The 13,320-nt window shown below is 32.6% G+C and overlaps 1 protein-coding gene and 1 non-coding gene across 4 annotated transcripts; one reads left to right on the top strand and one right to left on the bottom strand.

Moving 5' to 3' along the window:
- Window positions 1–563: 563 nt before the first annotated feature.
- Window positions 564–4,141, bottom strand: LOC114731185 (probable inactive purple acid phosphatase 28). Of its 3 annotated transcripts, none has more exons than XM_028918310.1 (5): window positions 3,911–4,141; window positions 3,651–3,798; window positions 2,366–2,793; window positions 1,160–1,652; window positions 564–885 (listed from the first exon to the last, which is right to left on the bottom strand). In XM_028918310.1, exons 1-4 carry the CDS (start codon window positions 4,094–4,096, stop codon window positions 1,188–1,190), a joined length of 1,227 nt encoding a protein of 408 aa, XP_028774143.1. In that variant the 5' UTR covers window positions 4,097–4,141; the 3' UTR covers window positions 564–885; window positions 1,160–1,187. The 3 variants fall into 3 exon arrangements, with proteins under 3 accessions (XP_028774143.1, XP_028774144.1, XP_028774145.1); XM_028918311.1 differs by having other exon boundaries at window positions 2,366–2,806; window positions 3,911–4,033; XM_028918312.1 differs by lacking the exon at window positions 3,911–4,141 and having other exon boundaries at window positions 2,366–2,806; window positions 3,651–3,878.
- A 714-nt stretch (window positions 4,142–4,855) lies between these two features.
- On the top strand, window positions 4,856–4,936 carry TRNAL-AAG (transfer RNA leucine (anticodon AAG)). Its single transcript has one exon. It is a non-coding gene; the product is annotated as a tRNA-Leu (tRNA).
- Window positions 4,937–13,320: the final 8,384 nt, after the last annotated feature.

Here is a 13,320-nt window from a genome sequence, read left to right as displayed (position 1 = left end):
AAAAGTAGTAATAAGATATTATCGTTTAACTTGGGTCAGACTATCTACCTACTTCTTCTGTCCGCCCTTTTTCTTTAATATTTCTCTTCAGAATCTATTTCTTCTTAGCAAAATGTTTTGTGCATGAAAACTTTGATGCGTTCAGTTTTTCCCGTTCAGGTTGGTCGTAAATATATGGTTCACAAAACGTTGTGATTGCTTATCCTTGCCGCCGTTGCTACTTGTATCGCTCATCATGTATGAAAATCTTGAATATTTTGAGAAAATAAAATGCCTTCATTGCCAGGCTTAAGCCCAAGACCTCGTTCAAACATGACGGTGAGCACTACCTCTGGAGCAGTTTGCCTTTGACAGGTATTATATTTCTTGCACTGTTATTCTAAACGGTTTAGTTCTGTGAAAAAGGAGAAATCACAGCTTTTTTCCTAATTAGTGAAATTGATTCGGATCAAATTAGCCAGCCTGACCATGTGCACCGACCTAACCAGCTAATCCTAAGAACATGTGTCGTTTCCTGAGATTTAAAATGAAAATCAACTTCGAAATATTGAAGTTAAAAAACGTTAACTTCCAAACACCAAATGCCCCCAACTTGTATCAAAATCATTAGAAGAATGAGTGATTCATAGGTCAGAGAGAAAGTATATCAACAAACAATACAATACAGATACTGCGTGGCGTGAAGAACTCAATCGTGGCAACTGTTGCAAGTTTCTCAAGAAAACTGATTAGTTAAATTGTTTAGAAGACATTCTTTGACCTTGTTCCAAACGCCAGAGCTTGCTCAGCAGGTCTTCGTTCTCCTATTTTAGTATTCCATGATCTTCTGCCACGGCGTTTTCACATGCCCATCTGATGCAGCTGTTCAACCAGTAGTGCATTATCCTATTTTGAAATGTTTGTTATTAGATTTTTCCGATAAAAACACAACAAACGTAAAGTTTAAAAAAAAAAAAAAAAAAAAAACTGGTGTCTCTAAGAGATTAAACCAAACTGTCAGATTAAACATTGTCTTTCTACAGTTCAACATTTCATTATTGAATCTTTAGAAAAGATTCCTATTATATTTCTACTTGACAACTAACACCTTAAAATCTTCATCCTGAAAAGAATACGATTAACAAAGTTTAAAAACACAAAAGAGGACATACAGACATACCTGTTACAGCCGAGCAGTAGCAGCACGATCATCCGGACAGCCGTGAATCCCAAAGAATTTGTTCATGAATCCTGCTAAGCTTCTCATCATCGAGACGTTTCCACGTCCTGATTTTCTCGACGCCCATCCAGGAGCTTTGTCCCTTCTGAAGTTCAGCCAGAATGATCCTTGCTCTCCTAGGCCACCCAGCCTTTCCATAGGCATGGTATCCAAAGCCACCACCATAACAGAACCAGATACCATCCAAGTTTCCACAGAAGTCATTTTTGTGGTCATGGCCCATAAACACAGCCTTCACATCTACCATGGAAGCAAAGGTCTTCAAGACCCCTGAATTCACTGATGAACATGCGACCCTTTCTTGAAATTCACCAACAATCTCTCTGTAGAACAGCTGCCAAATTTCTGGGATTGGGATATGGAAAAACGCAAGCGCCGGAGGTGCAGGAGGCGGAAATGCATCAGAAAAAGGAAGAGGATCCTGCTTTTGTGCCTGTTAGTGTGTGACCTGCAACATGTTAATGGAATCTAAATATGGGAAATTTCCCCCAAGGGAATGGGAAAATCATTTTCTATTAAAAATTACAAAAGAGATGTGCATGATTTTCTTTTGAGCCAAAAAGAGATGTTCACGATTGAATTATAGCATGATAAAAACGTGAATTCTGCTGATAAAGATACTAACAATCAATCATGATAACCCGTCAAAGATTACCAGTTAATCGGGAGTGGAGACTGCCAAAGGTAGAAATGATAAACAAGGGGAGCAGAGAAGGGGAAAATGACAAAGTTCATTTCTTCTGCATTGGGTTTTACAGTTTTGAATAAGCAAAGTAAGCTACCGAAAGATTCATAGCTGTCATTCAAAAATTTAACCCTTAATGCTTGCAGAGTACCGGGAAACATTTGAAAATTTCCTACGTCAATGGCATTTTCCTGCAGTAGTTCGCTTATATTCACCTAGTATGAAACATACCCTATGCTGGACCAAGTATCAAATTGCTTCCTTAGCAAACAAGCACCTCTTTACACATTTTCACAAGAGCAACTTGCAGTAAAAGCATGTCATATAATATTGCAAACACAGAGATATGACTTAATCTCTTTGCACCCATCGTCGAATAATACTAGGTAAACTAACAAATCTAAAAACAAAGGCCAATTTTTCCTTGGCAGCTACTGTAGACAATTCAGTTTGCTTATTACCCGAAATTCTTGAGAAACATTACGAAGCCAATTAAGCTGAGACTCGTTGATCCATCCATAAGTTTGCTTTCCCTGATAAACAGCCCTGTCTCCACTGTCGAGAAAGTAGAGATTCATAATGCTGCTATTTGCCAATGTGGAGCCTGGGGCACCATAAACTCTGAGGTGATAATTGCCAAAGCCATCAATATTACTTGCTATGCCATCTTGGGTAGGATTAGAGAGACCATCAGTCCATGGATTGACCTGCGAGACTGAATAATCCATGAGGGAGATTAAAGACATCAATTCTTCACGATTCATAGTTGATTCTTGATCATGGTTTCCAAGAACTGCTGCCCAAGGAAGTCCTGATTCCATGGCAGGGCCAAAGGCTTTAAACATAGACTCTGCAGCATCAGTGGTACTCGACCCAAATATATTATCACCTGATTTCAAGAACTGAGTCTCCGTGAATCAGACGCATACAGGAAAACACACACACAGTACTAAGTTGCTGTTTGATTAAGTTACACAAGTGGGAGGCGGGGGGCAAAAAAAAAAAAAAAAAGGGGTATACAATTGATGCTCTCCCCTTGACTAAATCTTTTCCTGGAGAATAGGCAGGCACAATAGTTAGCTAGTATCGCTAACCGTCCTTTAGTAACTAGCAGTGGCAATTAACTCACTGCCAATATTATGTAACATTTTCTGTCGGCAACCCCCCCCCCTCACCCCCCAAATTTAACCTTCATTGCGATCCTATTCCTAAATGTGGATGAATTAGGAAGATAGTGGTCAGAACAGTTGCCATAAACCAGACAGCCAGCGTCCACGATACACCATCATAATATATTGCACGGTAAGTATGCCAACAAGCACGAACATTTTCCAATGTACTTGTTTCTGTGTCTAGCAGCTAGTATCTTTATTATTTAATCAAAACCAGTAAAACTCCAACTAGACTCTGCTAGCTCGATACATCGGATTTCAATCTGAAAGCTCATAAGCGTTTGTCCAATGATATCCAATCTAAGAACGGCAATGAAGTTTACACCTCATTTTTGAAAGAAAAGGTACTTCAATTTTGACTAGTATTCAATGTTCAATTTTATTGTTTCTATGGCGCGAAACCAAATGTTCAAGACGCAGCCAGCCCTTTCGATACATCTTGAGTAACACCGTGAACCCCAGCTTTGAAGTTCGAACATCACATGAACGGAGAACAACCAGGTTCCATTCCAATAGATCAAAAACGGCTCAAAATTTTGGAGGAAAAAAAAGGGCCAGAATTAGTAAGGATTACCGGTAAAGGCAATAAAATCAGGATTCTCAGCCTCAACCAAGCGCCTAAGAAATCGCGTCGTATTAAGATCGGAACAATACTCGAACTCAGAATCCAACACATCTCGGCAACTTGTTATGATGCCACTTCCAAAATGCATATCAGCCACCTGTTACCAACAAACTTGAAACAGGCAAATCTCAAGCTCGAGCAAATGTAAGAACTTCCAGGAAAAAAAAATCACAAATCGATCAAGCGTGGAACGAGAAAGAAGAAGAGACCTGGAGGATTTTGAAGGTACCATCGGAACGGAACCGGAGGGGAAGATCCGAAGTCTTCTTGATACGCACCGTTTCATTGCCGATGAAGAGTTTGGCAGCGAAATGGGAGTGAGTGAAGTAAAGAATGGCGAAGACGAAGGAGAGGTAGGGGAAGAAATACTTCCAGCCATCACTCGCAGAAGCCATGTATGGAGTCGATCAGCTTTCTTTCTCACTCTTCGACGCCAAGATCACCGGTTGTTTGTAAGCCAGTAACGGCGTTTTTGGTGCTCTGACTTATGGGAAAATTACCAAAATAGGTCGTTATCATGGCATTAGATGAATATGTGACAGTTAAGTACAAATGAACAGATCAATGGCTCTAAAGAATTTGCAAATTCCAAAATAGGAGTATCTTAATAGGTGTTTTGTTAAGTGATTAAAACTTAATAAGGAAGAATTATTAAAATAGACAGTTGACACTTTTATTTCATATTTATACTTTGTTAAAGGGTATTTTTCCACTAATTTTTCCAATATTTTAGAAAAAAAATTGAAAATTAACTGACTTACTAAAGATGTAACATTTTTATATTTTAATTGGAAATTTAGTTCTATTTTTCCTCCTTACATTTGTTGCTATTGGATGAGTTTTAAAATTTAAAGTTGAATGTTCCGCCAAAAAATGTAAAGTTGAATATTATTTTTTATAAACCACTTGAAGCTTTTTTCTTTCTTTCTTTTTTTCGTTTTTGGAGTAAATGGTAAAAGTGGGGTGGCACGTAGATAACTTGATATAGGTTAAGGATTTAAGAATTTCACTATAACCAAAAAGTTTTTGGGCCTCAACAAATTTAAATCTTTGACTTGGGCTTGCGGCAATCTCAGAGGGCCCAGCTCCATATTATTTGGGATCAGTTATGAATAACGGAAAAAGTGCTGCGAGTTAAGCAAACGCACCATAGAGTTGAGATGGCCGAGTTGGTCTAAGGCGCCAGATTAAGGTTCTGGTCCGAAAGGGCGTGGGTTCAAATCCCACTCTCAACAACAATGTGGCATTTTAATTTTATACCTCACCACCTGACTGTCCTGTCGACCTGTCCGTTGAGGGGCAAAACGACTTGCGTTTAAGTGCCCACATTTCCATGTGATGGATTTCATGGGCCTCAAGCATGGACTGGGCTTCTAACAAAAACAGTTTGTGTGTCGAAATATCTTTTGGACGACTTAGAGATGTTTTGGGCCAAGCGAGCAACTCAACTCAGAATTCAAAGTCTGAAAATCCAATAGGAGAATTGCCACTATTTAACACCCTAGAGTATTTTGAACATAATTGCATCTCATACAAGAATGACGGATGCGTGAATTTTATTCTTCATCGTTAACAATTAAAAGAATTATTTAAAAAATAATTCATTTATGGAGATAAGAAACGTTGGAAGAATCATGGACCCTTGGTTAGAGTTGGCATGAGAATTAATGATAAAATGTTATTGAAATAATCCTAGTGTTGTGGCTGGTATTAGAAGAAGAGGAAAAGTTACTAGCAAATTTTTTCCCCCCAAAAAGGAGATGATGACAAGATGTTATAAAAGAATGAAAATTAGAAGAACAAAAAATATTAATAACTATAATAATTTCTACAAATAATTTTATATTTTCACAAAATAATTCCCGATAAAAAAAAAAGTCTGCTACCACATTTAACACAAACATAAGAAAATCGTCAGAATTCAATTGCATTACCTCACTTTTTTTTTCTGACTGGGGATGCATTACCTCACATTAGCTTCTTGTTATGTGCACAAGCCTACTTCTTTCTATGATTTTTTTGCTAATAAAAAAAAATTATTTTCATGCAATTGAAACAAAACTTTTTTCTTATATTGAACTCAAACTTCATAATATCACTTCTAAAAAGGTTCACATTTTCACATACACTTCTTTGATTCGAAATGTGAAACTCATTTTATAATATAAATCACACTTTAAAATAAATTTTATATTTAGAATCATAACAATATATAATTGGGTTTTTTTAAATCGGCAAAATGAAACTTTCCAGGAAATTGGGCACTATTAAAAACATTTTAAGGACTAATAAAGACGTAGATGAGGGGGCGATGACAAAGAAGACTAGAAGAGACGAAAGTCAATGTTCACATTCAAAATTTCAATTTTCAAGATATACCAAGCAAATAAAAATCACCAGACAAATAAAATTCAAACCCTTATCTATATTCCAAACCAAACATAGCTATTTCTAGCCAAAGAAAAATTAATGCCTACATAAAAATTCTCATTTCATCCCTCACATCCAAAAACAGTACAAACATTTTTCCACCCAGTTTTATGTATTGTCACATCAATGTGCCGAAATTTTTATTACTCGACCAACTCTATACCTAATTTCATATTACACCTTCTCAACATTGTCGTACGCTAAATATCTTTAACTTTTATTTTAATAAATTATTATATTTCCATTGCAAATTATAGTTTACAAATTGATAAGCTATAGGACCAAAGGCATTTAATTATATATATATATATAATATTCAAAACTTCCACAAGTCATATGTTATTCCCCTTTAAAAATTGTGTATAATTTTTCTAAATATTTTATAATTATAAATAATTATCAGCTTATGATTTTTTTTCAGATTATAAGATTATTGCAATAAATTTATTGATTTTAAAATTTAAAAAAATAAACTAAAATATATTTTTTTAAAACATGGCAAAAAAATTTATTTTAAAATTATATTTATATGGGGTTTTTCATTGTTATTTAAATTAACGAATAAATCGGACCGTACAAAAATTAGTATGTAGCAGTAATATGAAAGAAATTAAGAGAGCAGGGAAAAATGGTCGTGAGGCGAGACTCTGAGAGGTCAAGATAGGTTGGTCTACCTTAACATCACGGCGCTTCATCCGTTGAAGTCAATGTTGCGTTGCTGGTTTCATGTATCTTGTTTGTGTGTGTGGGTGTGTGCGTAGAGAGAGAGAGAGAGAGAGAGAGACTCACCACAAAGAGGCTGATCAATGAATTCTAAATCTATGATTATCATACACACATGTATACATGTATATATGTGTGATATATACACACACTCTTATACATGTATACACACATATATATACATGTATATATGTGTGTGTATACACACATATGCATATGTATATCTATATCTATATTCCTATTGATCCTTGTGAGGTAGCTGTCAACACTTCATCAGATTGAGAGGATCGTTCATGTCTCTTACAAAATGTCTTGCTTCTTCCAGTACATGATATAAATCATACAAAAACTACTCAGGACTTGTTTGTTTTGAGGGGAGGGAGGGGTAGGGAAGGAGAGGGGAGGTTTTATCCTCACCTTATTTGGTTTGATTAAAAAAGAAGGGAGGGGAGGATATTTAATGATTCATTGTTTGGTTCAAGGAGGGGAGGGGAGGGGAGGGATAGTAATAATCAATTTACCATTTTACCCTTACATGTTAGTTTATATTTTTTATTAATATATTATATAAATTAATTTACATCTTAATTTAAATTATATAATTTAATAAAAATTCAGTCTTATCATGTTAATATGTGTATTAAAAAATTGGTACAGTAATTTTTTATTCTAATTAATATAATAATATATTTAAAATAATCAAATTAAAAAATTTTATATGCTCTAAGAAAAATGAAATTTTATTCTCTTTAGGCTATCTTTTTTTCCAGCTTTAAAAATAAATAATATATTTATAAAAAACAATTAATTTTATAATATTATAATTTTTTATTTTTAAATAATTTTTTATAATATATTTTAAATTATAATAATGTATATTTTTTTATTTTTTTTACTTAGAATAATATATTTTTTATTTGAAATAAATATTATAATAATATTTTTATGGGTAAAAGTGGAATATTAAAAAATTTATAAGGGTATAATGGTCTAAAAATTTGGCTCCCTTCCAAAAACCTCCAATTTGGAGGGAAACTAAAATGGGAGGAGGGAGGGAAGGGGAGGGGACATTTTAGCTCTCCTTCCCTTCAAAATTTTTAACCAAATGAGAAGAGGGGCTCATTTCCCCTCCCCTCCCCTCCAACCAAACAAACCCTAGTCTATAACATAAGTCGTCTAGCTTTGAAGGTAATTAATGTTTATTTATCAATTTTATCCTTGTAATTAATACTTAAATGTAACTCTTTATATATTTTTTCTTCCTCTCAACTTCATTTATAGTACGGATAAAGTTGAAAAAAATTATTAATTTGAGATAAATTTAATGAGTTAACCATTTCTTCTTGGTTTTCTGGCCAAAAAACTATCATCTCTTGGTTCTTCTGATGAATTAGTAGTTAAAGTGACTTGCCAATCTGGTCTTTAATGTAAACCAAGTGTAACACATTATGGCATATCAAGAAACATGTTAAATTGAAAAAATTTTCAAGTTTCACCCCTATTAAAGCTTTTTTTATCTCTTTACATTTACAAATCATTTTCATATATATATATATATATATATCCCTTCCTTCTCTCTTTGCAATGAAAAGCAAATAAGGATAAAATTAAAAAAAATATTTACGTCTAAAACTTCTCTTTACAAACAACTTATATTTATGTTTAGGATGGGATGCCAAGTTATAAACAGAAGGAGAAGGTGGTGTGATAATTAGAATCCAAGGAGTGCATGTATGGAGAGAGAGAGAGAATAACAAAACGTGTGGTCCTGATCTGTCTCTTTCTCTGTATACACATATATGGTTTGCTCATTATTCTCAAAAATGGCATTAACTGAAAATGGACCACATTGCACTTTGCAAATGGGGGCTCACATAGATAGAACAACCTTATACGTCTCTCTGTACGTTGGTTGTTTGCCTCGTTATTTTAAGTCAACACTTGACTACGTTGTCATTCACAACCAACAACCTTGTTGCTTCTTATCGACCCTCCATACGTGCAGTTATTATTATTTTCAATATATTGATGACACTCCTATTATTATTACTATCTCCAGTCCTAATTATAAGACTTTATTTGTAGACTATAAATAAGATCTTATAATTATAACCGAATGTATTATTATTATTATTATTGTTGGCAAGAATAACATGTCCACTTTCCTTCCCTCCTCCTCTCTTTCCTCCATTCTCTGCATTATTTAATGTTCTTTTCCTTCTGTCAATGGCAACTTCGACAAATCCATTGCACAACTCTCGTATACTTTGAATCATTCAACCACCACCATTATTATTTGACAAAACCCTCTCTCTCTCTCTCTCACTATATATATATATATGATCGTATAGATGTGTTTTGATTTTGAAACATCAGTTTTTGTTTGTTGATGATTTTTCTAATCATTAATTCTGATTATGATTGCAAAGGCCGCGCCTTGTTTGGTAGCTTCTAATAATGGAATGAAACGCAAAGCTGGTTATTGGTCCTTGCATCCTTGTTTTTTTTTTTTTTTTACAATTTAAGTATTCAGATCATTAGTATAAGAAATGAAAAATAAATCCTACATCCGTTGGGATTGAAATAAAGGAAATATATGGCATAAATGGAAAGGACATGTAGGTTTAAGATTCTATATTGAGCAATATATAAAAGCTCGACCTTGTGAACATAAAGCCTGACCTACAAATTAAACTTATAGTTCTTGACCTATTTATCATTTTTTCTTTTCCAAAATTTCAATCTCATTTACAACTATCTCCTCTGGTCCTATTTATAGGATAGAGAGAGATAACTTTTTTTTGTCCTATTTATAGGGTACGGAAATAAATTTTTTGTATGGATATATAATTTTACCTTTCATTTATTATTGTATTGACTTTGTTTGTATGAGGTATAATATATATTAAATAGAGACAAAGTTAGAAAGTTGTTGAATTTTAAATTAGAGTTAATAAAATTTAAAGTTTTCCTTAGTCTGTGTGAAATATGTTAGAAGTGATTTATAAATAGGACCAGAGGAGTATATAATATAATCTAAACCAAAGTTTATAAATATGTTTTAACATTATTAACTTGGCCTTAATCATAATTATATTACATGATTACATCCCATCATTCACACACAAGCCGAACTCTTTCATTCATCAGCATCTTCTCTCCCCCTCTTTCCCTTGATTGCTCAAGATGACAACGATAAGTTACTCCTCCCATGATGCTGAAGTATAATAATTGTTATAAGTTTATTTTAGTAATGACTAAAGATGAAATATTATAATAGGAGTTAGTCCTAGTTTGTATGAGAATAGAAAAAAGAGGTCAAATCTTATACAAATGAACGTCCAAGACAGGTTAAAGGATTCTTATATAGAGACTATGTGAGTGTTTCATGCCTACACATGATTTTGAGTCAGAAGGTGTTCGAGTGGAAACCAAACTATGACTTTAAAAATAATGTTATGATATACGAAGTAAGTATGTGAGAAAAATTTTATCTTAATTTGCGTAAAAATATCCCCTCAATCTAATTAGGCTCGAGCCCCGCATTCTTCATAAAAAAATTAACAATTGGAATTAATTTTGGGTATATAGCTGCAATATAATCACATTGATCATCCCAATTAATCATCTAATCGTGTATTGCATGTATGGGGGAAGTATCTTAGTGATAAATGAATATTCAATAGTGCACAAATCTTTTCATTCAAAGAAAAAAAAAATGTCGTGCATATTTCATATTTGAGTAATTAGATTAGATACTCACTGTACGAAAAATTAGTTGGTAGTTAAGAAGGTAATTAAAAATATGCATGAGCGTCGTGATGAAGAAAACTTGATGCTTTGACAGATAAATTATAAGTTACTAACTAACAAAAGAACATTATTATTATTGTTGCTGGCAAAAAAAAAAAAGTAGTGATACCAAATCCAAATTAAACAATGACTGTTCAATTTGAAGAGACACAAAGGTTCATGCATGTGAGAAAATGTGAAATGATTCACAAATATCAAGGAGTTGTTAGGATTTTGCTTTAATATCTCTCTAAACAACTGCTAACTTCCTTTTTAATTAATTACTTTAGAGAAGTCAAATTCTGACTCAAATATCACTCTTAACTATTACTCCTCCGGTCCTTATTATAAGACCCAATTTGACTTTTTATTTGGTCCTAATTATAAGACCCCAATTCATTTTGTCTCTTATATTTATGCATTTTTTTCCAAGATAATCCTTCTAATAATGATAGTTTTAGCCAATATACTTAATTAGTAAGGATATTTTAGGAATGACAACACTTATTTATTATAAATAACTAATTTAACTTACTTCCTTAATCTCCTCAAATAAGTCAATTGGGTCTTATAATTAGGACCGGAGGAGTACTACTTATTATTGCCACTTATTTTATTAGTGAGAAATAAACAGAAAATAGGAGCTCAAAATCTCTAGTTTAATTTCTGCCTTGCCACAATGAGACACCCTCATTTTAGGTTTCACAAGTTAATTAATGAGAATTTCAAAAATAGTAGAATATAACATACTTTAATGAACAATATACTGATTTTTAATGTAAGAGATACTTAATTAATTTGGATAGATTAAAAAAATTTAATTAGTTATTCGTAACAAATATGAACTGTTTTATATAACGTGCATTTTTTAGTTATGATTATTTTTGAATGAAAATTTTTTAATATGTGTAATCAATAGGGATATGAATTATAAATTTAAAAAATAAAGTGAATTAAAATCTTATATTTAAAATCAAATTCAGTTCTCAACTAGCTCTTATATTTAAAACATATACAACTAATTCACATATATTAAGAAAATAAATTTAATTAGGTATTTATATGGAAAGTGCCTTCGTTTTTCTAAAGTACATATAATTTTAACCATTTATATAATTAAAATTAACCTTAAATATATTATTATGTAGAATAAAAAGGATAATTTATGTGAATTAAAATAATTTAAATAAAAACTAATATTTAGAATAAATAAAAACAAATTTTTACCTCAGCTCCTAAATAAGAATGTTTTGTCTTTTACACCAGAGAGAGAGAGTTTTGTTGGCGGAGAAGACAGGCTATGACGGTGTCTGGGAACTGCACATCTGGCGCCTCAAGAGCAAGCAAGACTGCAAAACAGACGACTGGAAATTTTGCATGCGCCGCACCACGACATACCTGCGTCATAGTCTGAACACTCCCACTTAGACGGCGCTGTATTGACTTCGAGGAAAACCACAACAGTACCCGGCTCAAATCGGCGAAGCTTCCTTCCGCCTTCACCACGGTACACAAACCAATGTACTACCTCTGATCCTTAATATAAAACTATATTTGATTTTTATTTTGGTCCTAAATATAAGACCTCAATCCACTTTATCTCTTATATTTACCTAATTTTTTTCAAGATAATTCTTCTAATAATTATAGTTCTAGTTAATACACTTGATTAGTAAGGATGTTTTAGGAAAGATAACAACTATTTAGGACAAATAACTAACTCAACTTACTTACTTAATCTCTTCAAATTAATCAACTGGCTCTTATAATTAAGACCAGAGGTAGTACATATATAGTCCATCAATATCATATTTTACATCATTTTATATTTAGGATATTTTAATTAGAAAAAAATCCATAGAGAGGAATTCATTTTAATTTTCTTTATTTCAGGTCAATAGAAGAATATTTCGTGTTCATATTTCTTGAATTACTTAATGTTTCGAAGAAAATTAAGCTGTCCTTTTTTTTGCCAACTAAGAAAATTAAGCTGCCGTGTTATTTAGACAAGTTGAAGATATTATATGGTGGTCAACTCTTATAAATTATAGAAATTATGATAAAACAACATTTAAATTTTTCCACTTTTCTGTTAGGCCAGAGATAATGACCAAATTTACCATATATTCTTTCATTTATTTATTTATTTATTACATATTTATGAAACACCGAAACTTCAATTTTGAATTTTCTAATTAAAAATAATTTTGGATACGCAGCCCACATGCTTTGAAATAAAGGATCGTTGTTGTAGCTGATATGTCAAATGCATTTTTTTATCAGTAATTAAAATAAATCTATATATATTACATTTACTTATCAATTTAAGAACCATGTTCAATTCTAAAAGAGACGAAAACTTAGTTTATGTTCATACTGAATTATGACTTTTGGCTAGAAGGAGTAACGTGTAAATGTGAGGTGTTGGAGGCACGTCATATATGCATGGCCTCGTGGGACACCTCAATGTGTTTCTTTACCCTTAGTAGAGATTTTTCTTTTAAAACAATTATATTTAAGACATTGTCTGATACTAAATATAAATTTTTTTAATAATAATTTAAATTTTAATTCGTCATATTGTGAGAACTTAGCCTATTTCGTTAGATCTAATTCGTATTAGTGATACTACCTCCGGTCCTAATTATAAGACCCAGTTGACTAATTTGAAGAG

The sequence above is a fragment of the Neltuma alba genome, unplaced genomic scaffold, assembly GCF_004799145.2.
Source record: "Neltuma alba isolate B1F8T4 unplaced genomic scaffold, ASM479914v2 tig00012806_pilon, whole genome shotgun sequence".
Lineage (NCBI taxonomy): Eukaryota > Viridiplantae > Streptophyta > Magnoliopsida > Fabales > Fabaceae > Neltuma > Neltuma alba.
This window is presented reverse-complemented; position numbering and strand designations above follow the sequence as displayed.

What these genes read in the sequence shown, in the direction of transcription:
- LOC114731185 (XM_028918310.1), bottom strand. Translation starts at nt 4,096, where the DNA reads ATGGCTTCTGCGAGTGATGGCTGGAAGTATTTCTTCCCCTACCTCTCC. An exon ending in TGATTTTATTGCCTTTACCG is followed by an intron (nt 2,794 to 3,650) that starts GTAATCCTTACT and finishes TCTTGAAATCAG; the next exon opens with GTGATAATATATTTGGGTCG. An exon ending in ATGTTTCTCAAGAATTTCGG is followed by an intron (nt 1,653 to 2,365) that starts GTAATAAGCAAA and finishes ACACACTAACAG; the next exon opens with GCACAAAAGCAGGATCCTCT.